At 52.0% G+C, this 26,471-nt stretch overlaps 1 protein-coding gene across 1 annotated transcript in view; it reads right to left on the bottom strand.

Annotated features, from left to right (window-relative positions):
• POLN (DNA polymerase nu) overlaps nucleotides 1-26,471 on the bottom strand; it is a 94,720-nt gene that overhangs the window by 27,954 nt on the left and 40,295 nt on the right. Inside the window, exons 10-14 of the mRNA XM_059677374.1 lie at nucleotides 22,873-22,956; nucleotides 22,301-22,396; nucleotides 10,868-10,924; nucleotides 9,801-9,854; nucleotides 8,887-8,952 (exon numbers count right to left, since the gene is read on the bottom strand). Coding sequence (XP_059533357.1) covers nucleotides 8,887-8,952; nucleotides 9,801-9,854; nucleotides 10,868-10,924; nucleotides 22,301-22,396; nucleotides 22,873-22,956 — 357 coding nt within the window. The remainder of the gene's footprint in view (nucleotides 1-8,886; nucleotides 8,953-9,800; nucleotides 9,855-10,867; nucleotides 10,925-22,300; nucleotides 22,397-22,872; nucleotides 22,957-26,471) is intronic.

Genomic DNA, 26,471 nt, shown 5'->3' with positions numbered 1-26,471 from the left:
AGTATTCCTCACCCGCCCATGGCCAGGCCCTGCCGGGGACGCCCGAGTACTCCTTACCCGCCCACGGCCAGGCCCGCTGGGGACAAGCCCGAGCACTCCTGGCGGCACTGTTTCTCCTTGCAGACTGTTTCTCGCAGAGAAATGAGAACATGTTCAGTGCACTTACACGATGAAATGCTATCAGTCGCCAAGATAAGTGAACGAGTGCTACTTGTGTCAGCACGGGCAGCTCTCAGAACGTCACATCGATGACAACAGCAAGCTACATAAGTATGAGCACAACACGACACCATGGACGTAAAGTCTGAGAGCAGCACAAACCCCACTGTTACTCAAGGAAACATGTCAAGATGGGTGACCAACACTGAGTGTGGGATGAGAGGGAAGCCGTGTGAGAAGAACACACTTGGGAACAGATGAGCAGGGGCTTTGAAGGTACCAAGTAATGTTGAAGTTTTTAAAAAACACATTTTTATTGATGTCAGAGAGGAAGGGAGAGGGAGAGAGAAACATCACTGATGAGAGAATCATGGATCGGCTGCCTCCTGCACACCCCCCCACTGGTATCGAGCCCGCAAACCGGGCACGTGCCCTGACTGGGCATCGAACCATGACCTCCTGGTTCACGGGTCGATGCTCAGCCACTGAGCCGGGCCGGCCGGGCATCTAAGCTTTTGAGCGGGTGATGGACACACCCTGGGCAGTGTGTGGGCTCCACACCATTTTCCCAGGAGAAGGACGTGGAGCTGAGCTTTGGGAGGGAGGACGGGGTCAGACAGGCTTGTGACAGACAGCTCTGCAGAGAAACTCAACCAGCAGTACCAGACGGGGGGCTGGGCTGGAGGAAGATGGTTCGAGGCTCCAGACGTAACAAGAGTGACTGACGGCTTGAAGGTGAGGGAAAGCACGAAGGGTCAGCAATCATAAATCATAGCAAAGCACCAACCATGATCTGACAACACCTTAACTTGGCTCCAACGCAGTTACATACCAAAGAGCTAGTACACGCTAACAAGATATTCCCGTGGAGCTAGAGAGTAAGGAAATTGTCGGGGACTCCCCGCTAAGCAACGCTTGGCTTCTAACATTCCCAATCAATAGTTTAGAACTGTAACATTAAAAATTAAAAAAAAAACTAACCTAGAAGGGAAAGGAGGACTCTTACTAAAGAATTCATAAAACTGCGAGGTGAAAGGTCAGCCACTTTGAATTTCAGAGGTTGGTCAGCTCTGAGCCAGGTCACGAGGGCTGCAGTGAAACGAGGACATGGACAAAAGCAGCCTGTCCCTGGAAACACGAGCGGGACACCCAACGCCGCCCGATAAGGGGGTATTGGGTGATGGGGGCAGGAATGTGGCTCCTGGCGAGGCTTGGAGAGCAAAGGTCCCAGCGCTCCCAGGAGAGGCTCTGTGGAGTCTGAGAGTAGCAGGAGGACGGACCCAGCAGGACCAGGGTCGGGGGAGAGGAGCGTGAGACAAACAAAAGCCCCCCGACCACTCCCTTCCGAGGGAAGAGCTGCGCAGACCACACGGGAGGAGGCCCGGCCATGTGGCCAACACGCCACCGTCTGGACCATGAGCCCAACTAGAGGACGCTGACACCGGGAGACCATCAGGAGTGGGTCACACGTCCCGGTTCGCAGGGCGGCTCCGTGCTTGAGCATCAACTCAGGAACCAAGAGGCCACTGGCTCCATTCCCGGGCAGGGTGCAGGCCCGGGCTGCGGGCTGGCTCCCCAGTGGGAGGCATGCAGGAGGCAGCCGATCCATGATTCTGTCATCATTGAAGTTTCTCCCTTCCTCTCTAAAAATCAACAAAAACGTATTTTAAAATAAACAAACAAATAAAAAAAAGTGCTCAGGACCCACCATGTTCCAGGTAGAGAGCCAGGCCTGGAGGTCGCCAGTGAAGTGGGCAGGACTTACAATCGAGTGCGGCATGAAGCGCACGGCCATGAGCGTGGGGATGGGGCAGCACGGGTCTGCCTGAAAAGGACACTGGACCGAGGTTCTGAGGGAGCAAGTGCTGATCACTGACTCTCCGGGGCTCGGGGAGCGAAGGACGCAGGTTCAGCGGGATCGACCATTATTCGGCGGGAGCTCACCTGCAGCTGGAATGCACTCAGGGGAAAAGAAAGTGCTCCCCTCCCAGGGAGAAGACGCAGACAGCCGACAGGGTCACCCCTCCTGAGCCAGCAGAGTGCGTGCCCAGCAGAGAACGGACCAGCGCACGCACGGAGGGAACTTCCAAGGCGGGGAGAGCCCGTCCACAGGGGCCAGGACACAGCGCAGGACACTCAGCCAGGGCCGTCCGCAGGGGCTAGGACACAGCGCAGGACACTCAGCCAGGGCCGTCCGCAGGGGCCAGGACACAGTGCAGAACACTCAGCCAGGGCCGTCCGTAGGGGCTAGGACACAGCGCAGAACATCAGCCAGGGCCGTCCGCAGGGGCCAGGACACAGCGCAGAACACTCAGCCAGGGCCATCCACAGGGGCCAGGACACAGCGCAGAACACTCAGCCAGGGCCATCCACAGGGGCCAGGACACAGCGCAGAACACTCAGCCAGGGCCGTCCGCAGGGGCTAGGACACAGTGCAGGACACTCAGCCAGGGCCGTCCGCAGGGGCTAGGACACAGCGCCGGACACTCAGCCAGGGCTGTCCGCAGGGGCTAGGACACAGCGCAGGACACTCAGCCAGGGCCGGGAGTCGCTCCTGTCCCAGCGCCATTCCCGGAAAACTCACAGTTCCTGGGACAAGAGGCAGAGCCCGCAGGAAGGCGTCCTCAGGATGGGGAGAGCTAGCCAGGCTGGACGCAGCCCTTCTCTGCACCTGCCTCAGACGCCATGAAAGCAAGGCCAGGAAGCCATGCACTGTTCCTGAGAAACGCAGCTCGTCCCAGGAGCGAGCTCAGGACATTTACAGGAAAACCACGAGGCCCACTCCCCAGCGCCCTCAAGTCCACAATGCCTGGCAGCCACACGGAGATGACCAGGCCTGCACAGAGCAGGGGATCATCTACTGACCTGCACTGGACACAGGTGGTTTTATTTGGTTTTTTTTAAATTTTTAATCCTCACCCGAGGATATTTTTTCCATTGACTTTTAGAGAGAGTGAAGGGAAAGGGAGAGACAGAGAGAGACATCGATGTGAGAGAGACACATTGACTGGTTGCCTCCTGCATGCCCCTGACCAGGACCCATGCCCCTCACCAGGGCCGGGAGCCTGCAACCGAGGTATGTGCCCTTGACCAGAATCGAACCTGGGACCCTTCAGTCCGACGCTCTATCCACTGAGCAAAACCGGCTAGGGCTGGACACAGATGTTGAAATGATAGACAAGGACAATAAAACAAAACAGTTACCACAACTGCATTCAATATATTGAACAATTAAGTAGAACTATGAATGACATAAAAAAGATCGAAACTGAATGTCTAGAAATGAAAACTGTAACGTTTAATATGAAAAATACACTCCGTGCATTAACATCAGGTCTGAGGTGACAAAAGATGCGTGAGCCACAGGACATAGTAATTGAAACGATCCAAATTAAAACAGGAAAAAATGTCCAAGGAAAAGAAGAAAAGTGAGTTTCAGTGAGCTACGGGACAAGCTCAAATGACCTAGCACTGTGGTCGGCAAACTGCGGCTCGCGAGCCACATGCGGCTCTTTGGCCCCTTGAGTGTGGCTCTTCCTAAGCCTTAGGAGGACCCTAATTAAGTTAATAACAATGTACCTACCTGTATAGTTTAAGTTTAAAAAATTTGGATCTCAAAAGAAATTTCAGTTGTCGTACTATTGATATTTGGCTCTGTTGACTAATGAGTTTGCCGACCGCTGGCCTAGCATATGCAATCATAGCGGAGTTCCCAAGGAGAGGAGAGGAGAGGAGAGGGGAGGGGAGGGGAGGGGAGGGGAGGGGAGGGGAGGGGAGGGGAGGGGAGGGGAGGGGAGGGGAGGAGAGGAGAGGAGAGGAGAGGAGAGGAGAGGAGAGGAGAGGAGAGGAGAGGGGAGGGGAGGGGAGGGGAGGAGAGGAGGGAGGAAGAACAGAACAAGTATGTGAATAATAACTACCAAGAACTCCACAAACCCCTAACACAGAAGGTGAAAAAAAACCACACCAAGGGACATCATAAGCAACATTTTCAAAACTAGCGATGATAAGAAAAATCGAACAACAGCCAGAAAAAGACACATTATGTAGAGAGAAACCAAGATAATGACGACAGTGGTTCTTATAAGAAGCAATGTGAGAAGAGAGTAACCTCTTTAAAGTACTGCAAGAAAAAACCTCCAACTGAGAACTTTACACCTCACAAAAATAACTTCTAAAACCAAAGGTGCGATAAAGACATGTTTGGACCTACAGAAGCTGAAAGAATTCACCAACAGCAGCCCCACACTATAAGAAATATAAAAGTGGCCCTGGCTGGTTTGGCTTAGCGGATAGAGTGTCAGCCTGCGGACTAAAGGGTCCCGGGTTCGATTCCGGCCAAGGGCACATGCCCAGGTTGTGGGCTCGATCCCCCGTAGGGGGCGTGCAAGAGGCAGCCGAGCGATGATTCTCTCTCATCATTGATGTCTCTCCCTCTCCCTTCTTCTCTGAAATCAATCAAAATATATATTTTTAAAAAATAAATAGGTCATTTTACAGAAATAACGGGTAAATTCATCAGGGGGCTATAACAATCCTTAACATTTCTGCCCCTAATAAAAGAGCTTCAAATACATGAAGGAAAAACTACAAGGAGATGAAGAGCTACAACGGCTGTGGTTGAGAGCTTAGCACCTGGGCAGACAGGAACCCTGCCAGGCTCTGAGAGACTAGGACAACACTAGCAGCCAAGCGGACCTAACTGGAACTTGGCGGCCGTTCCACCGCTCGGCAGAATGCACGTGCTTTCAGGAGCGTCTCATGGGCCATGCAGCAAGTGTGGGCGCATTTAAAAGGACCGAGCCCTACAGGGCATATTCTTGGGTCTCCGTGGAATTAAATTAGAGATCAAGAACAGAAAGACACTTAGAGACTGAACAACAGACTCCTAATAATCCGTAAGTGGAAAAGACAGAACGCGCTACTAGTTTTTCTAAACTTTTCATTGATTGATTGATTTTAGAGAGAGAGGAAGAGAGAAAGACTGACTCGTTGTTCCTCTTATTTATGGATTCACTGGCTGCTCCTGTATGTGCCCTGACCAGGGATGGAGCCTGCAGCCTTGCCATCGGGACGACGCTCTAACCAACTGAGCTGCCTGGCCAGGGCACTCGTTTCTTGAACTGAATGAAAATGGAAATACAACATGCAGCATTTACTGAATGCCAGAAAGAAGTACTGGGGACAAGTTTATTGCACTGAGTGGCTGTATATAAAAAAGGCTTCAAATCAATAAATTCAGTTTCTACCTTAAGAAACTATAAAAGGGAGAGCAAATTAAACCCAAAGTAAGCAGAAGAAAGGAAATGATAAACATCAAAGCATAAATCAATAAAAACAAAAAGTGGAGAGAAAGTCAACGAAACCAAAACATGATCATGGGGGGACGTGGGAAGACACAAATTACCCGTGTCAGGAATGAGAGGCGACCTCACTACACATGTGGGAATGAAGGAATGCTACGAACCACCTTATACCCATAAATTAACAATTTAGATGAAATGGACAAATTCCTTGAAGGACACAAACTATCAAATTCTCTCAAGAAGAAATAGATAACCTGAATAGCCCTATCTCTATTGAAGAAATTTAATTTGTGATTAAATAGCTTCCCATAAAGAAACTTCCGGGCTCAGATGGCTTCAATAATGAATTTTATTAATAAGGAGGGAAAAAATAATTCTATACGAATTCTTCCAGAAACTTGAAGAGGATCAAATACTTCCAATTCATTATTTGAGGTTAGTATTATCCTGGTACCAAGACCAGACAACAAAACAATAAAAGAAAACTACTCCATGATATCCATCATTAAAACAGATACAAAGAGCCCTGGCTGGTTTGGCTCAGTGGAGAGAGCACCAGCCCGCAGACTGAAGGGTCCCGGGTTCAATTCCAGTCAAGGGCACATGCCCAGGTTTCAGGCTCGATCCCCATGGGGGGCCTGCAGGAGGCAACCGATCAATGATTCTCTCTCATCATTGATGTTTCTATCTCTCTATCTCCCTTCCTCTCAGAAATCAATAAAAGTATATTAAAAAAAAACAGATGCAAAGATTCTAAACAAAATTTTACCAAATTGAATCCAATTATATATATATAAATATATATGTGATATATATATACATATATATATGATATTATATACATACACACACACACACACACACACACACAAATACATACATCAAGACCAAATGAGCTTTAGTTCAGGAATGCAGGGTTGGTTTAACATTTGAAAATCTATTGGTGTAATCCATTATATTAACAAATTTAAGAAGAAAATCCACATGATCATCTTAATAGATGCAATTTTTTTTTTTTTTTTTTTACAAAATCCAATTTCTAGATAAAAACTCAGCCAATTGTTATTTGAAGAGAACGTTCTGAAAGTGGTTAGGGTACTTATGTAAAACCTGCTACAGCATTCTCACCAATGAAACCGAGTGTTTTCCTCCAACATCAGCAACAAGACGAGAGGCCTGCTCTCACCATTTCTATTCAACATGGTACAGTGTTCTGGTTAGTATAATCAGGCAAGAAATAGAAATAAAAGGAATCCATATTGGAAAGGAAGAACTAAAGCTTTCTTTATATATGAAACGATAATCTATATAGAAAACCAGATGGGATCGGCAAAAAAGTTATTAGAACTAAGGTTGCAGGATGCAAAATCAAAATATAAAAATCAATTGTAGCCCAGCCAGTGTGGCTCAGTGGTTGAGCATCCACCCAGGAACCCAAAGGTCCCTAGTTCAATTCTCCATCAGGGCACCTACCTGGGTGGCAGGCTCGATCCCCATGGGGGGCGTGCAGGAAGGAGGCAGCCGATCAATGATTCTCTCATCATTGATGTTTCCATCTCTCTCTCCCTCCCCCAAATCAATAAAAATATAGTTAAAAACAACAGAAACATTAAAAAATCAATTGCATATCTATATAGCAGCATTGAACACGTGGGATAGAAACAATTTATAATAGTAACAAAAAGTCAGCTTTCCCAGGAGAGTTCCTGGGTGACTCCTCGGTGAGATGTGGCATCCACCGAGAAAAAGGTGCGCGGGCTTAGCAGGCCGAGAGGCTGCCTGAAGGGCAGACGGACGCAGCCCCTGCCAGAGGAGGTCGTAGTAGAGCGAGAATTGGCGTTAGTGTCAGTACCAGAGCTAGCGCTGGTCCCAGTCTGCGGGATAAAGACTCAGAAGAGCTATCTGAAGTGGGATGTCCAAAGCAAGTCCCTTCAAGAATGGGCTCGAGGTCCTCAGAGGGCGTCCTGCACCCACAGCCACTGCCCCGGCAGCACCTAGGGTCGGCCTACCCTGGCCCAGGTGCTGGCCTGGCAGGGTGCAGTCCAGACCGGGCACCGAGGGACCCGTGGGACAGACACGTGCACGACGAAGGGAAGGAGGGAAGGGCTCACGCTCTCCACTTTGTAAACCCCCACTCCCTTGAGCTCCTTCACCATGAACATATACTCATGTGGACACATTCTATCCTGCATATTTATTTATTCTATTGGTTTCAGAGAGGGAGGGAGGGAGAGAGAAACACCAATGATGAGAGAGAATCATGGATCGGCCGCCTCCTGAACGCCCTACACCAGGATCAAGCCCACAACCGGGCATGTGCCCTGACCGGGAATCAAACTGTGACCTCCTGGTTCATAGGTCAACGCTCAACCAATGAGCAACCCAGTGATGTTATAGTGTATATCGAAATAATTCACATATTTAATTGATATATTCTTAAATAATTCAATTATTTAAATTTAAATATAGATCCAGGTAAATATTGGTATATAATATCAAGACTTCTTAAATAAAATGAAAAGGCATAAAATAAAAGCATAGTTTTATTTTTTATTTATTTATTGTTATTATTATTTTTAGAGCAAGTGGAAGAGAGGGGGAAAGACAGAGAGAAACACTGATGTGAGAGAAATACCAATTGGTTGCCTCCTGCACGAGCCTCAACTAGGGCCTGGGCTGAGGAGGAGCCTGCAACCCAGGTATGTGTCCTTGCCCGGAATCTAACCCGGGGCCCTTTGGTCCTCAGGCTGACGCTCTATCCACTGAGCCAAGCTGGCGAGGGCAAAGCATAGTTTTCTTTCTGTAGAAAAGTTGCATTTTATAAATACATGTGCTTAGCAAAGATTCTGGAAGGACAGACACCAAATGGCAGCACAGCTAACTGCGGCTGGAACGCGAGGGGCTTTCGTTAGGTTTTCTACATTCTTTTCTGTACCTAAGGAACTTCCTGTCATGAGAAATCAGTAACGAGCTGTCTGTAATTCACAAACATAAAGCCATTTAAACAGCGAATTGCTTTCAGTGCTACTAAGCCTGCATCCCAAATCCTCAGAGGCAGCCTTGCACCACAAGGTGGCGGGGCCTCAGAGCATCAGCCACGGCAGCCAGGTCCTGGGAACCGGGAGCCACCTGGTCAGTCCAAACCTGAAGACGAAGGGGTGGGACGGGGTGTCCGTGTCCGAGAGAATGACTCTCTGGGCGGGAGAGCCTCTCACTAGCGCAACACTTCACGACAGAACGACCACGTGTCTTGTCCCCCACTACGTTCCCAACACCTAGCAGGTGCTAAATAAACATTAGCGGAGTGAATAAACAGGAGAAAATCCGCTCTAAGCGTATGGGGGTGCGGTAAACACAACCACTCTGTCATCCTGGGGGCCCCTCTTAGAAACAGAAACTGGTGTCTGGCAAGGAGCTAACCTACCGGGTGCTTGGCGGAGAGCCTTCCGGTCACTGTCCCCGTCTGGTTCCACGTGGAGGAGATGGCGCCCTTTACCAGAAGGAATCGGGGTGAGCCCTGGCTATGCCACGTGAAGTCGAGAGCGCGCTGCGCCCTTCAGCGCCTCCCCTGCAGACAGCACTCCCTGTTCCTCCAGAGGCCCTACCCCGCCCGACTCCTGGGGTCAGACGCTGCCGGCTGTGGTCAAGATGTCCCCTCACCCACGGGAAACTGCAGCAGGACCGCGGGTCTCCGAGTCACTTAAGAACCCTGTGCGTGGGGAGAGGGCCGAGGGGCTCAAGGCGGGCCCGAGGGGGGCTGTGCATCCCGCACAAGCTGTGTGGCCTCAGACGAGTGACAGGATATCTCTGAGTGCAGACTCCTGGAAGTGACCACGAAGGGAGCTGCAGCCACACGTGGGAGGGCGTGGGGTTGGCAGCCGGGCCTCCTGGGCCCCACTCCTGGGTACGGCACCTCCTAAAGAGGCCTGAGTCCCAGCACAATCGCGGCTCACACTCCAGTTTATCAGACTACTAGAGGCCCAGTGCATGAAATTCGTGCGGGGGGGGGGGGGTGTTGTCCCTCAGCCCGGCCTGCACCTTCTCACAGTCGGACATCCCTAGCGCTGCCACGGAGGCAGGAGAGGCTCCCACCACCGCCACTGCACTCGCCAGCCATGAGCCCGGCTTCTGGCGCACTGACCACTAGGGGGCAGCTCCTGTATCGAGCATCTTCCCCCGGTGGTCAGTGCGCATCATAGCGACCAGTCATTCCTTCGTTCGGTCGATTTGCATATTAGCCTTTTATTATATAGGATTTCACCATCAACCCAACTCTAAGAGCTTCCACGCTGTCTGAACTCACAGGCACCCACATTCCTCACGCTTCAGCCCCGGTACCTCTTTCACGCAGGCGAGCAGCCCGTCCACAAAGGTCGACTTGATCTTGTGAACCTGTTATGGAGACAAGAAGCGGCACCTTCTTTGTTGACGGGAGCGAGCGTCAGCGCCGCGTGTCACCAAGACGACCCAGGACCCCGGAGTGGCCTTGTGGCCAGAATTAAACCACAGCGACCCGCTGAGAAGGGGTCACCCCCCTTCCTATAGGTATTTGTTATTCTGGAGCCATGCTCTCACAGGAAAGTGATGAGGATCAGGTGCGCTCCTGCCCGTCACCCCGTGCCCCGTGGTGCCCCTCTCAGTCCTCCTTCAGTCCTTCCATTACTTCAAGGACAAGGGCAATTGCGACCCCCTGCTCTCTAGCAGCTGCCCAGCCCTGGCAGAGAGCAGGCCATGGGCTCAGTAAGTAAAAAAACTGATGGTACTGCCTGGTGGGTGTGGCTCAGCGGTTGAGCACTGAACTATGGGCCAGGGGTGTGCAGGGGGCCACCGACCAATGATTCTCTCTCATCATTGATGTTTCTCTCTCTCTCTCTCTCTCTCTCTCTCTCTCTCTTCCTCTCTGAAATCAATAAAAATCTATTAAAAAATAACACAAAAAATCCCCATGATACTAGCAATGTGAGTGCTACATGTGGTTCAAGGACAACAGAACTGCCGGCAGGTGCAGGAGCAGAGAAGCAGGGCAGCTGGAAGGGAGGGGCGTGTCAGTGACCAGTGGACAGGAACGCAGACGGTAGAACGCCGCGCGGAGCCACGCACCGGGCCTGCCCCGGGCACGGAGGCGGCTTCCACACACGGTACAGACGGAGGGCACGTCACACTGTCACAGACGCACCAACTCCTTCCTTCCGAGTGCTCGCCAGCCCCTCAATGCTGAGAGGGGCTGACCGTAGGCGGGGTGACACCACATCGGGGTGCCAGCGAGCCGTGCGAACACGGGTCAACTTGAACGACTCCATTCCCTTCAGGGCCTCGTCGGGCTGCCTCAGCGACTGGATTTCCATCAACAGAGCCGGTGCCATAAGCTTCCCCTTCGTCACCAACTTATTAAGAAATTAACTTACCTGCCTGTATTCCAAAATGATCTTGGGTAATGGATGGAGGGCTTGCAGAGCAGTTAACTGAAAAATGAGAGTAAATATTATTAACAGAGTCATTCATGGAAGCTTAACATTCCAGACACTTACTTTCAGCCGGAGAAAGTCCTAAAGAAAACGGTCTCCATTGAGCATGTTTTCCAAAATGAAGATGCATAAGCAAGTCAGCTGAGCAGGCGCCCGGCCTCCATCCCTCACAAATCTGTCCTCGCGGCGCTAAGGGCACTTCGCGAGCGGGACGAGGTGTCCACGAGCGACTCCACAGCCAGGGCGCGTAAGACACCACCTGGCGGGTGTGGCTCAGCTGCCTGGAGTGTCGTCCCGGCACCAAAAGGCGGCGGTGATTCCGGGTCTGGGCACAAATCGGGTCTATCCTGGTCCAGCTGCGAACGGGAGGCAGCGGATCGATGCTTCTCTCTCACATCAATGTCTCTCTCATTCTCTCTCTCTCCCTTCCTCTCTCTAAAAATCGATTTTTAAAAATTATTTTAAAAATATCACATGGCAGCCCTGGCTGGTTTGGCTCAGTGGATAGAGCGTCAGCCTGCGGACTGAAGGGTCCCGGGTTCGATTCCGGTCGAAGGCATATGCCTGGGTTGCAGGCTCCATGCCCAGTGAGGGTGTGCAGGAGGCAGCCAATCAGCGATTCTTCCTCATGGCAGAGAAAACTGGGAAAATGCCTACAAACGTGTAACGTGATCGTTCAGAACACCCAACACCTGAATCGCAGGGAGCTGGGCATGAAGTCAGGGAGGCAACATCGGAACATGATTAAGGATTTTCAAATTAATTTTAAAAAGTCAAAATATAAAAAGTCAAAAATATACAGCAGAGTACAAGCTCATAAGAACACGATTTGTTGAAGTATCACAAAGTGAACACGCCTGGGCTCGCCCAGAGGGAACACTCAGGCCCCTGCCCCCACCGGCCTGGCCTCTACTGTTCCCAGGTTTTGAACTTCATGTCAGTGCAACAGGGCAGGTTCTCTGTGTGTGTGGCTTCTGTGGTCAGCGTGATGGCTTATGGCTCACCATGCTGCCGTGGGAAGATGATGCCGTGAACGTGTAATGCTGATTGTTTGAACGCAGGTCAACTACTTCTCCCTCCACCACGGATGGACATGTGGTTTCCCCACATCAGGCCGCGGTGGCACATGGTGCAGTGTCGGGAACGACGTCCGCGGCTGTTGGATGCACACGTGAGGAGGCGTGAGGTCGCCGGGCGCTGGGCCACCTGCAGCGGGGACCGTCCAGCAGTTCATCACACCCGGGAGCCCGTGCCCGCGTCTCGGGTAACGCGTGTTGCCCTGTCCTCATCCCCGCCGTCCTGGTGACGTGAGCGATGTCTCACTGGGCTGCTGGTGCGTACGCCCCGGTGACCGAGACGGCCGAACAGCACGCGGTGTTTACCGACTGCACCTCTTCGGCCAGGGTCCTGTGCGTGGCCTCAGCCCACGGGGACACCGCTGTGCCTGTTCCTCCTGGACCGTGGGCACCCGCTGCCTGGACGGGCTCTTTCCTATGAACTGGAAGCGTCTTCTCCTGTGAGGCTCGCCCTTCCTCTTGGTTAGTGGCGTCTCTTCCTGAAAAGAGGGTCTTCATTCCACTGTCGTCCAATGTGTCGACCTCCTTCTTTTGTGTCCTGTCCAGACTGTGTCCTGTCCAGACTGTCTCCTACATCAGGTCTTGACGCTGTTCTCTATGGTATCTCCACAGCCTTCACTGCTGTGCCTTGTACGTGTGGGTGCACCTTCACTTGGCATTTCTTTCCGTGGAGGATGGGAAGTAGGGCCCAGAGGCACTGGTGCCTGATCATTTACATTGCCAACCTCCTGCTCAGGGCTTTGCAGCGCAGCTTCTGAGGTCAGGGGTTTCACACGCCCAGGGGCGCCTGCTTGGGGCTTCTCCACCCGCCCTCGGTCTGTTCCTTTACCCTTGAATCGACACCACACTGTACGGATCACGAATTCCTGGCAATTTCCATTGCTATGTGGTTAGTCTTGCACCCAACAGACTCAATCTTCCAATAGTGCTTTATCTTCCAAGATTACCTCGGTTCTTAGTTTTTGCATTTTTCTTTAAATCTGGGAATCAGCTTGCCGATTTCTACAAAAACCGTCTGCCCGGGCATCATGAGGATTATTTTGAATCTGTGAACTAGTCTGGAGACTGGTGCTCTGACTCTACTGTAGTGTGTGGGCCCGGAAGTGTGTGTCTGCAGGAAGACTGAGGGCGGGGACATGAACAGTCCCGGCCCGAGAGCTGGCACTGCTGGGGAGGGTCCCGACTCAGTATCTCCCAGCTGCCCTTTTCTTAAAAAGCTACTCGTCAGGGAGATGAAAATACTCAGCCAAAAACACTGCTTCCGATCAACTCGCTCTCCTCGCCCTGATGCCTGACTCACAAGAGAGCTTTCTGAGCGCAGTCTGCCTGCGCATCGATAAGAGGCCCCGAGAACGCTGAAAAGAATGAAGTGTTTGATCTCCTAACCTGGATAACGCCGGACCGGAGTTGGTCAATGATCCCGGCAGAGGCCACAGCGCCTGCTGCTCCGTGGGCTCCATCAAACACTCCCGCTGGCTCCTGGCCCCACACTCTTCTCATCCCCTCTCCCTGCGGCCACCTGTTGGCACCTCCTCTCTCCCGCTCCTCACGGGCATTTCTTTTTAAAAAATATATATTTTATAGACTTTTTACAGAGAGGAAGGGAGAGGGATAGAGAGTTAGAAACATCGATCAGCTGCCTCCTGCACGCCCCCCACTGGGGATGTGCCCGCAACCAAGGTACATGCCCTTGACTGGAATCGAACCTGGGACCCTTCAGTCTGCAGGCCGACCCTCCATCCACTGAGCCAAACTGGTCAGGGCCTCACGGGCATTTCTGAGTGCAGGTCCCTGGTTATCAATGCTGCTGCTTAGCGTCAGCAGCGCTTCGTGACCGGCCGCCTGCCGCAGGCTCCGACTCCACGGCTTGGTCGTGGCCGGGACAGGGGTTTCTGCAAAGCTCCTGTGCGGCAGGAGGACCGGCGACGTCAATCCAGATCGGCTGACTGCCTCCGCGCACGTGTCTCAGCTGTGGTGCGACAACTCTGTGCCAATGGCTCATGAACACGTCTGTCTTAACATGTCCAACACGGGGCCCTTTACTCCCCCCCCCCCACCTAAAACCGCTCCGCTCCCAGTCTCCCCTGAGTGGTGGCCATCTCTGCTCAGGTGCAGAACTAAGGAAGCCAGGGGTCACCCCACATTCCTGGCTTTTGCTCACACTCATGGATGTTTCTTTCTGTCCTGAAAACGCTCTGAAAATCCACTGCTCTGCCCATCCTCACGGCCATCACGCGGACGGTGGAGACATGGGTCCCCACACACAGCGACAGCCCATCAGGAGCCGCCTCGTGCGCCACCAGCGACACAACGCACCATGGGCCTCTCAGACCCGTGTCAGTGCCGGCGGGACGGGGCCGCAGGGCCGCACTGTGCTGCTCAGTAGGAGACGGTGCTGTGACTTTGGAGGACAGTGAGGGTTTCTTACAAAACTAAACGTCCCCTTGCCATACAATCCAGCCACCCCACTCCTTGGTATTTACCCAAAGGAGGTGGAAACTTACGTCCACACCAAACCCTGCACACCGATGTTTAAAAGCTTTATTGCCAAAGGCTGGAGGCAGCCCAGATGTCCCTCCGTAGACGATGGGAAAAAGCAGCTGCTACGCCCAGACAAGGAAGAGTGCTCAGACTGAAGAGAAATGAGCGATCGAGCCAGGAACAGACGTGGAGGAACCTTCAGTGCCCATGACTAAGTGACAGACCATCTGAGAAGGCCCCACACTGTGTGATCCCAAGTATATGACAGTCTCAGGAAGACGGCACGATGGGGACAGTGAACGGATCAGGGGCTGGAGGGAGGAACAGGCGAAGCACAGAGGATCTCCAGGGCATGAAAGCGCTGTGTGAGTGTGAGGATGGATAATGCCATTACACACTTGTCCGGACCCCCGGGGCGCACAGCACCACGGCGAGCCCTCTGCACGCTGTGCCCTCTGGGTGATGAGGTCGAGTCAGTCTAGGTTCCATGCCTGCAACAAGTGGACCCTCTGGTGGGGGTGTCGGTAGTGGGGGAGGCTCTGTGTGTGAGGGGAGGAGGGGGGGTATGAGACGTCTCTGTACCTTCTGCTGGATTTTGCTGTGGCCCTAAAACTGAGCTAAAGGTAAAGTCTGATAAAACCGTACCTGTGATCCCAGCTGCGCTGTGCTCGAACCTCCCAGGCTGCCCATTACCTGCGGGCTAAGGGAGGGAAGGGAAGTGGAGAGGAGGCTTAATTTTGAATTTAGAACCATGTGCATGGGTTGCCTAGTAAACGTTCATCATTTTTTGTTGTTTGTCTTTGTTAGTCCTCACCCAAGGATATTTTCCCATTGATTTTTTTTAGAGAGAGTGGAGGGGAGGAAGGAGGGGGTAGAGAGAGAGAGGGAAACATCGATGTGAGAGACGCATCGATTGGTTGCCTCCCGCATGCTCCTGGACGAACGGGGATCAAGCCTGCAACCCAGGAACGTGCCCTTGACCAGGAATCGAACTGGAGACCCTTTGGTTCAAGGGCCAATGCTCTCTCTAACTACTGAGTCAAGCCAGCCAGGGCAAAACACTCATCTCTTTTCATGCACAGACTAGCATGACTGGTCCAGGAAAATAGAGTAAGGCCACTATGACTGAGGGCACTCACGTTCTGGGGAAATTAAGGCCACCGTCTTAACTCCGTCCACAAAGCACCCTACACGGGAGGAGCTCCTTCCCCTCCTTCCGCTGTGGGCTGTCTCGGAGCAGCACAGGCAGCGCAGGGAAGGGTGGCCCTGCCAGCTGGTGCCAGACGGAGAATGAATCCACCCAGGACCCCGCGCAGGTGCTGCCTCCCCAGGCGCCACCACTGCTGGAACTGGGCTCGCTGCCCCTCCCTCTCAGCCACCAGGAGGGTCTCGCAGTGGGTCCCACCCCTGCTGCCGGCTCCACAAACAAACCACAGCCACCAGCTCGGCACCAGGTGCCAGCTCCGGGCTGCCTGGTGCGGGGATGGAGTGAACCAGCCGGCGGAGGCTGGGCTCTGGGCCGCCCACATCCTAGTGGAATAAGCAGGCAGGCAACTAAGGGAGCCATGGGAAATGGTGAGTGTGTGTAGGGAAATGAAGGATGGGGCGTGAAGACCTGGGGGAGAAGGGGGGGCTGGGTGGGGGGGGGAGGCGGGCGGGCGTGGAGGGAGACAGCTGTAACATGTCAGCAATTTAAAACGGAAAGGAAGACAGAAAGGAAATGAAGGTGAAGAAATGGGCTGTAATGGGCCTCGCTGTGCTGTGTGACCAGAGAGGTTCTGAGAGCAGTGCTGAAGCGAGCAGCGTGCAGCCAGGTGTGTGGAACCTGGGGAAGAGTCTCCGGGGGAGGCCAGGGCTGTGCAGACACCTGGGCAGCAGGCGTGCTTGGGAGGGGGTGGGGGGAGCCCGGCGTGGGGATGGAGCGAGGCCAGAGGAGGGGCAGCGCCAGGCCCACAGGTGGGGGCCACGCTCGAGAGCTTGGGTTTTATTCTAAGTGTCACAGAAAGCCACTGGAAGTTCACATCACAGGAGTGACATGGTTTCTCTCTCTCTCCTTTTTTTTTTTTTTAAATAAAATGTATTTTTATTGATTTCAGAGAGGGAGGGAGAGGGAGAGAAACATCAATGATGAGAGAGAATCACTGATCAGCTGCCTCCTGCACACGCCCCACTGGGGATGGAGCCCGCAACCTGGGCATGTGCCCTGACCAGGAATCAAACTAGGGACCTCCTGGTTCGTAGATCAAGGCTCAACCATTGAGCCACACTGGCCAGGCTTTCTTTTCTTTTTTTAACCTTCACTGAAGGATTTGTTTATTGATTTTAGAGAGAAAGCAAAGATGCAAGAGAGAAACATCGAGGTGAGAGAGAAACTTCAATCAGCTGCCTTCCGCACGTGCCCCGACGGGATTGGACCCACAGCCTTTAGTGTATGGGACGATGTTCTAAGCAATTGAGCCATCCACCCAGGGCGTGACATGGTTCTGTAACACCTTCCCAGACCTCGCTGCCGTGTGTGATGAATAACCGCAGGCGCGAGACAGCGGGCGGGAGTGGCTGCGCAGGGAGCTCTGGAGGAGCCTGAGTGGAAGGGGAAGGGGCTGATGGTGAAGGTGGAGGGAGGGAGGCAAACTCAAGACATACTTTGCACGTAGGGACTTTAAGACTTGCTGCAGGTGAGGCTGAAAGAAAATCAAAGATGATTCCCAGTTTTTGGATGAATAAACTCATAAAAATAGCCAATACTTATTGGTTTTTGAGAGCTTATGTCAGGCATGGTCCTAAATACTGTCCGCCCCTCCCCCCCCCCCCACACACACACACACAAAGTTGCAGAATCCTCACAAGATTCTAGCAGGGACGTTACTATTATAGTCCTCCTGCTACAGATCAGGAAACTGAGGCACAAAGCAGTCAAGCAACGTGGCCCAGGCTGTGCAGGTGGCGGGGCTGGTGCCACTGCCCTTGCTTCCCAAGGACACGGAGAAGGACAGGAAGGCATGTGGAAGAGCACGAATCCAGGTCCCTGCAGGGGAACCAGGCTCCACGCAGTCCCTGGCTCACTCGACAACGGCCACCCGAGCCCCCAAGGGCCAGGTGTAGGACAGTCAGCAAGCGAGGGGACCGCCAGGTGAGATGAGCAGACAGTGAAATGATGGAGAGGCGATATGCACGGAGGGCTCTAGAAGCACAGCCTCCCCTGCTGCCAAGCCAAAGGCTGGACCCGGCCCAGCGAGCACTGCTGGCCTCCGCAGAGGGTCCCAGCAGAGGGACACGCACGCACTATCACTGCCCTCAGCTCTGCGCTGCCGCCTACTGGATTGTAAACATCTGTCTATAATCCACCACTTTCCTAGAGTAGAGCCGCACCACTCCCTGCCTTTGGTTTTTATTGATTGATTGATTTTAGAGAGGGAGATAGAAACATCAATTTGTTGTTCCACTCACTTACATATTCCTTGGTTGATTGTTGTATGTGCCCTGACCAGGGACTGAACCCGCAACCCTGGTGTATCAGGCCAACATCCCAACCAACTAAGCTACTCCTTGTCTTTCAAAAATGGAACTGTCTTGCCCAGCCAGCGTGGCTCAATGTTTGAGCATCGACCTATGAACCAGGAGGTCACAGTTTGATTCCCGGTCAGGGCACAGGCCCGGGTTGCAGGCTCAGTCTGCAGTGTGGGGCGTGCTGGAAGCAGCCGATCAATAATTCTCTCTCATCATTGATGCTTCTCTCTCTCTCTCTCTCTCTCTCTCTCTCTCTCTCTCTCTCCCCCTCTCCCTTCCTCTCTGAAATCAATAAAAATAACAAATAAAAATGGAACTGTCTTATGACCCAGCAATTCCACTTCTGGGAATATTCCTGAAGAAACCCTAAACACTAATTTGAAAAAATATATGCACCCTTATGTTTATTGCAACTAGTGTCCTGGTGCACGGATTCGTGCACATTGAAAGGAAATTAATTAGAAGAAATATTTTAATAGGGTTATTTGCCCTTTCTCTATAATAGAAGTGTCAACCAAATTCACAATCGACAATGACAGATCGAAACACACGCGTGCAATTGGCGCCAGCGAGAGCTTTATATGTATCACGCATGCGTGAGTCAACTTAGCCTTTTATAGATATAGAATAAACTTGCTTAGTTAGACCTGCTTTCTGATTTAGCTAAACTTTTTCCAGCCCAATAAAGCACCCCAACTTCTCTTTCAGGTAATTATCAGCAACACAACAGTAAATATCAACACGAAGCAGATTATTATTGTAGATCACGCAGGGAGAACAAAGGGTAAAATATTTAACTGCAGTAGTGTTTGACTATATTCTGTGCAGTGAGAAAACCAGAAGTAATTTTCAGGGTTCACCATTTCTTACTTCTTTTCAGCCGGGTCAAGTTTCTAAGCTTTCTAAATCTCCGTTTTTTGGCTAATAAAAAGAAAATAGGATTCTACCGAGTCTCCTATCTACCTGCTCCAGGACTTCTGTGAGGATCAAATGAGATGAGGCACAGGAAAACGCTTCATAAACATTTGGTTGAACTGTAAAATGTTTGCACCTGGCTATGATGCAAGTCGGGTTCCTGGGCTGAAGAAACTCCAAGGAGGCTAGTTGCTAGGGAGAGGAAGCCAGGCGTTGCTACGTGACGTCATTACCCCGCGCTCACAGTGACCATTTCCGGGCTGGACTGGGCTGTGGGCCGCATTTTGCGCCATGGGGTCTTGGCAACACTGGCTGCGATTTGGTGAGGTGCTGCTCCAGGGTGGTGGCAGAGCCTGTGTCCCTCTTGGGGGAAGCTGAGTGTTGGTTTGTTGGGGCCAGTGCATGTCATGGCAGCTCCTACGTTGAGCGCCTGCCCCTGGTGGCCAGTGCTTATCATAGCTACCGGTCGGAGGGAAGCCTTTTATATATATACTAGGGGCCCGGTGCACGAAATTCGTGCACTGGGTGTGTGTGTGGGGGGGGGGAGTGTCCCTCAGCCCAGGCTGCCCCCTCTCACATACTGGGAGCCCTCAGGCGTTGACCCCCATCACCCTCCAATCGCAGGATCGGCCCCTTGCCCAGGCCTGACGCCTCTGACAGAGGTGTCAGGCCTGGGCAGGGGACCCTCATTTCCCCCCATCACTGGTTCTGCCCCCAGCCCAGGCCTGATACCTCTGGCCCAGGCATCAGGCCTGGGCAGGGGACCCCCAGACCCCTCCGATTGCTGGCTCTGCCCCTTGCCCAGGCCTGATGCCTCAGCCAGAGGCGTAGACCCCCATCACCCTCTGATCACCTGATCGGCCCCTTGTCCAGGCCTGACGCCTCCGCCAGAGGTGTCAGGCTTGGACAGGGGACCCCCATCTCCCTCCAATCACTGGCTCTGGCCCCCGCCCAGGTCTGAGGCCTCTGGCCCAGGAATCATGCCTGGGCAGGGGACCCCCATCTCCCTCTGATCGCTTGCTCCACCCCCCGCCCAAGCCTGACACCTCTGACCCAGGCTTCAGGCCTGGGCAAGGGGACCATCATATCCCCCCAATCCCCAGCTCCGCCCCCCGCCCAGGCCTGATGCCTTGGCCAGAGGAGTGGACCCTCATCACCCTCCGATCACCAATCACCGGATTGGCCCCTTGACCAGGCCTGAGGCCTCCGGCAGAGGTGTCAGGCCTGGGCAGGGGACCCCCAGGTCCCCGCGGTTGCAGGCTCCACCCCTGCCCAGGCCTAACGCCTCTGGCCTAGGCATCCGGCTCGGGCAGCGGGGACCTGCAGTGGCAGCGGGGGGCGTCGCGATAGCGCGGGCTCTGCCCCTGCCCCTGCAGGACGCCTCTGGCTGAGGCGTCCAGCTCGGGCAGCGGGGACCCGCAGCTGCTGCGGCCCCGCGATCGTGGGCTCCGCTTTAGGCCCAGGCAAGGGACCCCTAGCTCCCGGGACTGCCAGCTTCGACCGTGTCCAGCTCCCATCGCTGGCTCCACCCCTACTTCCTGCTATCACTGGCCAGGGCGGCAAAGGCGCCTGATTCTCCGATCATGGCTGGGGGGCAGGGCAAAGGCGGCCCCAAGGCCGCCTTTGCCCTGCCCCCCAGCTCTTAGCTCCCCCCTGGGTTTCCGATCACTGTAAGTGGCAGGGGGCTTCTTCCTACTTTCCCTTTCGCTTCCCTGCATTGTGCCTACATATGCAAATTAACCGCCATCTTGTTGGCAGTTAACTGCCAATCATAGTTGGCAGTTAATTTGCATATAGCTCTGATTAGCCAATGAAAAGGGTATCGTCGTACGCCAATTACCATTTTTCTCTTTTATTAGTGTTGACTAGAGGCCAGGTGCATGAAATTCGTGTACGGGAGGGGTCCCTCAGCCTGGCCTGCACCATCTCCAATCCGGGACCCCTCCCGCAATCTGGGACTGTTGGCTCCTAACCACTCACCTGCCTTCCTGCCTGATCGCCCCTAACCACTCTGCATGCCTGCCTGATGCCCCTAACTGCTTCCCTGCCTGCCTGATTGCCCCTAACCACCTCTGCCTGATTGCCCCTAACCTCTCTGCCTGCCGGCCTGATCACCCCTAACTGCTCTCCTCCCAGCTGGATCGCCCCTAACTGCTCCCCTGCCTGATTACCCCTAACTGCCTCTGCCTGCCAACCTGATCGCCCCTAACTGCCCTCCCCTGCCAGCCTGGTAACCCCTAACTGCCCTCCCCTGCCTGCCTGGTTGCCCCTCAGTGCCCTTCCCTGCCAGCCTGATTGCCTGTAACGGCCTCTGCCTTGGCCCCCACCACCGTGGCTTTGTCCAGAAGGATGTCCGGACGGATGTCTGAAAGATGTCCAGTCTAATTAGCATATTACCATTTTATTAGTATAGATATATAGATAGATAGATAGCCAAGCTATGGAAGCAGCCCAAGTGTCCATCAGTAGATGAGTGGATAAAAAAGCTGTGGTTCATTTACACAATGGAATACTACTCAGCCGTAAAAAAAAATAACCACCAAGGAAATCTTACCCTTTGCAACAGCATGGATGAACCTGGAGAGCATTATGCTGAGGGAAATAAGCCAGTTAGAGACAGAAAAGTACCATATGATCTCATTTATATGTGGAATAAAATAACTAATGAATAAAATAAAATAACAAAATAGAAACAGACTCATAGACACAGAGAACAGACTGATGGTTGACAGAGCGGAGAGGGGTTGGGGTCTGAGTGAAAAAGGTAAAGGGATTAAGCCCAAAACAAAACTCACAGCCACAGACAACAGTGTGGTGATGAGCGAGGGAAGGGAGTGGGGGAGGTAACAGAGGGAAGGGGGGTCAATGGTGACGGAAGGAGACCTGACTTGGGTGGTGAACGCAGTGCAGTAACAGGTGACGCATTAGGAAACTGTACCCCTGAAAGCTATATAATGTTATTAACCAACGCCACCCCAATAAATTCAGTAAAAAACCATTTAAAATGTACAGAACTGTATTCCTCCCGAGAAGGGCGGCTAAGATTTCCTGAAATGAATGTGGCAGGAGGAGAGGACGGAGGACCTCCCGTCTCCAGGCTCCTGTGGGCAGGGAAACGGGGGCCTGGCCTGGGCCAAGAACTTGGTTTTCAGAGCAAACTTCTACCGACTGTCCTGCAGGGGAATCAAGCCAATGGTGTGCTCTGGAAACTGGCCCGCCGCCCCTTGCTCCTGGGTCCGTAAGTCGAAGGCAACACCCTTGGGCGGGAGCGTGACCACCGCCACCGCTCGGCCTGGCGCTGGCCGTCCCGCCACAGGCAGCGGGCGGGCTGGGAGTGAGCCCACGGGGCGCAGACGTGCTCTTGTTTCGGAGAAGGGGTGGTTTGGAGCCTTACCACGACTTCGGATGTGGACAGGGGGCCCCGCAGCCCCGTCTTGGGAAGCGTCTCCGTGGGGCTCAGCAGGTGCAGCTTCAGCTTGCCAAAGAGGACCTTCAACAGAAGATGACACGCAGTGAGGGCCCGGTGTGCGGGGCCAGCATCGCACGGCAGGCCGCAGCCACGGCCAGAGCCGCCGCGACACGGCCGCAGAATGCCGGGAGTCTGATTTGCTGCTTTTCTTGGGCTTACAGGCTCTAAAGCAGTGGTTCTCAACCTTCTGGCCCTTTAAATACGGTTCCTCATGTGGTGACCCAACCATAAAATTATTTTCGTTGCTACTTCATCACTGTAATGTTGCTACTGCTATGAATCGCCATGTCAATATCTGATCTGCAGGATGGTCTTAGGCGACCCCTGTGAAAGGGTCGTTCGACCGCCAAAGGGGTCGCGACCCACAGGTTGAGAACCGCTGCTCTTAAGGAATGACTCTCAATGCGAGAGAACATGAACTTACATATAAGTTCAGGATACATCCCCCTTCCCCCGAGTAGGAAGTTTATTTATGAAAGAACCAGCCGCAGCTGTACCTCTCGAAGCTGAGCGCTGCTGGTTATGAGGAACTGCTCTCCTGCCACAAAGTGGGCTTCTTGCTCCAGTTCCTTGAGACGAGACTGTGAACGTGATAAACACAATCTCATTAGCAGTTTAAGATGATCTGATTTGTTCACCAAACAGTTCCCAACAAAAGCCCTTATAAGGATACAAACACATATTTTTGACACTAAAAATACATATTTTGACTCATGGTGGGATACCCAGGCTCACAGGATCCCTCTAAACCTAAGGAAACAAACGGAAAGAAGCAAAATCAGTAAAAAAAAAAAATTCACCAAAACGAGGGAGGGAAAGAATGAATTCTCCAGCAGCGTTCTGACTAGAAAGGGGGCCAGCATCCCATTCTAAGCATCAAAACCCCTGCGTGTCCCATGGCAGGGACTCCGGGCCCAGCTGCACGGCCACAGCCACAGCAAGCACAGAGACGGCAGCCACGGAGAGACGGAGGCCGATAGGGACAGCGCTGGGCCAAGCAGAGCCGCGGGACCTGCTGCATTTACAAACCCGTTCCCCTCACCATCTTGGTCAGAAGAAAAGTAGAAGAAGGCCAGGACTTAACAAAAAATTGTTGTAAAAGAAAAGAGAGAGCTGAGTCAAATCAACCAATTCTGGTGAAATATCGTCCACGTTCTATTCTTTAGAATTGCCGTTAGGCAGAAATTTCTAAGAAGTTTACAAATAGGGGCCAGAAAAACTAGGAGCGGGACACGTATAACATAAAAAAGTAACATCTCAGCTAAACAAAGAACCCAGGAACACCGGCCTCAGTTAAAGGTGCCAAAACTCAGAGTTAAAGAAACAAATGATTTAAAAAACAAGGAACAAAGCATTGAGAGACAGACGATGGGTCCCCTGAGGAGTAAGTCAGGACTTAGGAAACAAAAGCACAGTCATAATTGTTTGATCTCAAAAAACGGAGCGAGAGTGTGAGCTTCGCGCTCATACGGCGCATGCGCACACTCCTGTGTTTAAGCACACGCAGTGCTGGGTGAGTAGACGGAGAGAGACAAAAAGACCGACAGCTTCAGGCAAAACAAAACAAACATCTCAGAGCAGAGACACATGAGAACTACAAAGCATTGGCCAAGCGGGGGAGCGGGCGCGGAGGCAGAGCGCAGCTGGGCGCGCAGGAGCCAGCAGCCACTGGAGGCCGGGTCCTGCTATGAAACCGGGCCCTGAAAGTGCTCCTTCGTGGGAGGAAGCCGGGGCAGGCAGTATTGGTTTCCTGCTGCCGCATAACAAAACACCCCCAAACACCACCATGGTGTCTGCTCGCATTTCTGGGGATCAGCAATTTGGGTAGCGCTCAGCTATGTGCTTGTGCTGGCCTCGCGACCTAGGGGTTAAAATGTCCGTCTTTCACTAGATTTCCCCTCCAAATATTTAGCTCATTTTAAAAATTGTGACAACCATTTTCTTTAAACCATTTTTTCTCATTTTAATTTATTTATTTATTAGTTAATCCTCACCCGAGGATATTTTTCCATTATTGATTATTAGAGAGAGTGGAAGAGAGGAGGGGAGAGAGAGAGAAACAGCCCAGGACTGGGGATCAAGCCTGCAACTGAGGTACGTGCCCTTGACCGGAATCAAACCTGTGACCCTTCAGTCTGCGGGCTGCTGCTCTATCCACTCAGTCAAACCGCCCAGGGCAGGGCTTTTCTTTCTTTCTTTTTTTTAAATATATATTTTATTGATTTTTTACAGAGAGGAAGGGAAAGGGATACAGAGTTAGAAACATCGATGAGAGAGGAACATCGACCAGCTGTCTCCTGCATACCTCCTACTGGGGGTGTACCCGCAGCCAAGGTACATGCCCTTGACCACAATCGAACCCGGGACCCTTCAGTCCGCAGGCCGACGCTCTATCCACTGAGCCAAACCAGTCAGGGCAGGGCTTTTCTTATTGATAGGAGTTCTCGACATACTCTGTATATTACTCTTTGTCACACACATTGGAAACAGAATAAAAATCCGAGCAGTATTTTTAAAAGTAAATTGAAGAATTTTATATGAAAATGCAAAGAACCTAGAACAGCCAATATCATATGGAAGAATGACATACTGTAGGATATCATGCATATTGTAAAGCTCCAGTAATAGGCCAGGGGAATGTTAGCACAAGGACAGACAAACCAATGAGAACAGAATCGAGTCCAGGAAAGACCCCCCCACGCAGGGACCTGATTTATGACAAAGACCCTGTCATAAACGCACGGGGGGTATGCTCCGAGACCCCATGGGTGCCTGAGACCAGGGAGAGCACTGAGCCCTACGTATACGATGTTTTTTCCTATACATCCATACCTATGATGAAGTTTAACTTGTAAATCAGGCACACAGCAATAACTAACAGCACACAGAACAATTATAACAGCATCCTGTCATAAAAGTCCTATGGATGTGTCCTCTCCCATCACTGCACTGCCCTCACTCTTCACGTAGGAAAGCACTTTCCGGCTTTATCTACGGTCAGCATCACTCTTGTGCTTTGGGGCCATGATTAAGTAAAATAAGGGCAACTTTAACCCAAGCACTCGATGCCACAGCCATCCATCTGGTACCTGAGACGGCTACTGAGTGACGGACAGGCAGGCCTAGATGTAGCGTGGGCACGCTGGACAAAGGGCGATTCATGTCCCAGGTGGGACGGAGTAGGACAGCAAAAGACCTCATCACAGCCCTCAGAACAGTGTGCAACTTGAAACTTATGAGTAGTTTATTTCTGAAATTTCCCATTTTCAAACCGTAATTAACTTCAGGTAACTGAAACCGTGTTAAGCAAAACTGTGGATAAGGGGGGACTACTGTACAAGACAATTTTGCATTTTATTTCTCCCTCTTAACATTCTAAGTACTTTCTATTCCACACAAAAAATGTTAGCAAGCATAACTTTGAAGGGTGACATGATTTCTACTACACTATTGTTACCACTTGTTTAACCGTCCCTCTACTGTTGACCCTGTAGTAAGTTTTGGTTTTTAGCTAGTATAAATAACATTGCAATGCACATTTTTATAAAAATGTCTATAACAGTAAGACCTAAAACTAACTCAGATCTATCCACAGAAGAGTAGATAAACACATTGTTGCACATTCACACAATGGAGTAGCACTCAGCAACATAAAGAAACAAACCACCAGCACACAAACAACAGGCGGACCTCAGACCATGGTGCTGAGCGAAAGACACAAAGAGAGCGCACTGTCCGATCCCACCCACGGAGCTCTAGAAGGGTCCCGCCAGATATGGCAGCTGACGTCAGAACAGCGGTTGCCTCTTGCGGATGCAACTGGGGGTGTGTATGGACACAGACATCAAGCTGTACACCAAGATGTGCACCAACGGAAAAAATAAAGAAACAAACAACAACAAGATTTGCACCAAGGGGATCCTGGGAACGCGGCAAAGTAGGAAGCACGAAGGATACTCTCAACAGAGTAAAAAGGCGACCCACAGAGTGGGAGAAAGTATTTCCAAGTCATATATCTGATAAAGGATTAGTATGCAGAATACATAGACAACTCAAAACTCAATGACAAAAAGGAACAAACAATCCAATTAAAAAT

The sequence above is a fragment of the Myotis daubentonii genome, chromosome 1, assembly GCF_963259705.1.
Source record: "Myotis daubentonii chromosome 1, mMyoDau2.1, whole genome shotgun sequence".
NCBI classification, from domain to species: domain Eukaryota; kingdom Metazoa; phylum Chordata; class Mammalia; order Chiroptera; family Vespertilionidae; genus Myotis; species Myotis daubentonii.
The sequence above is the reverse complement of the archived record's forward strand: the minus strand, read 5'-3'. Positions and strand labels throughout refer to the sequence as shown.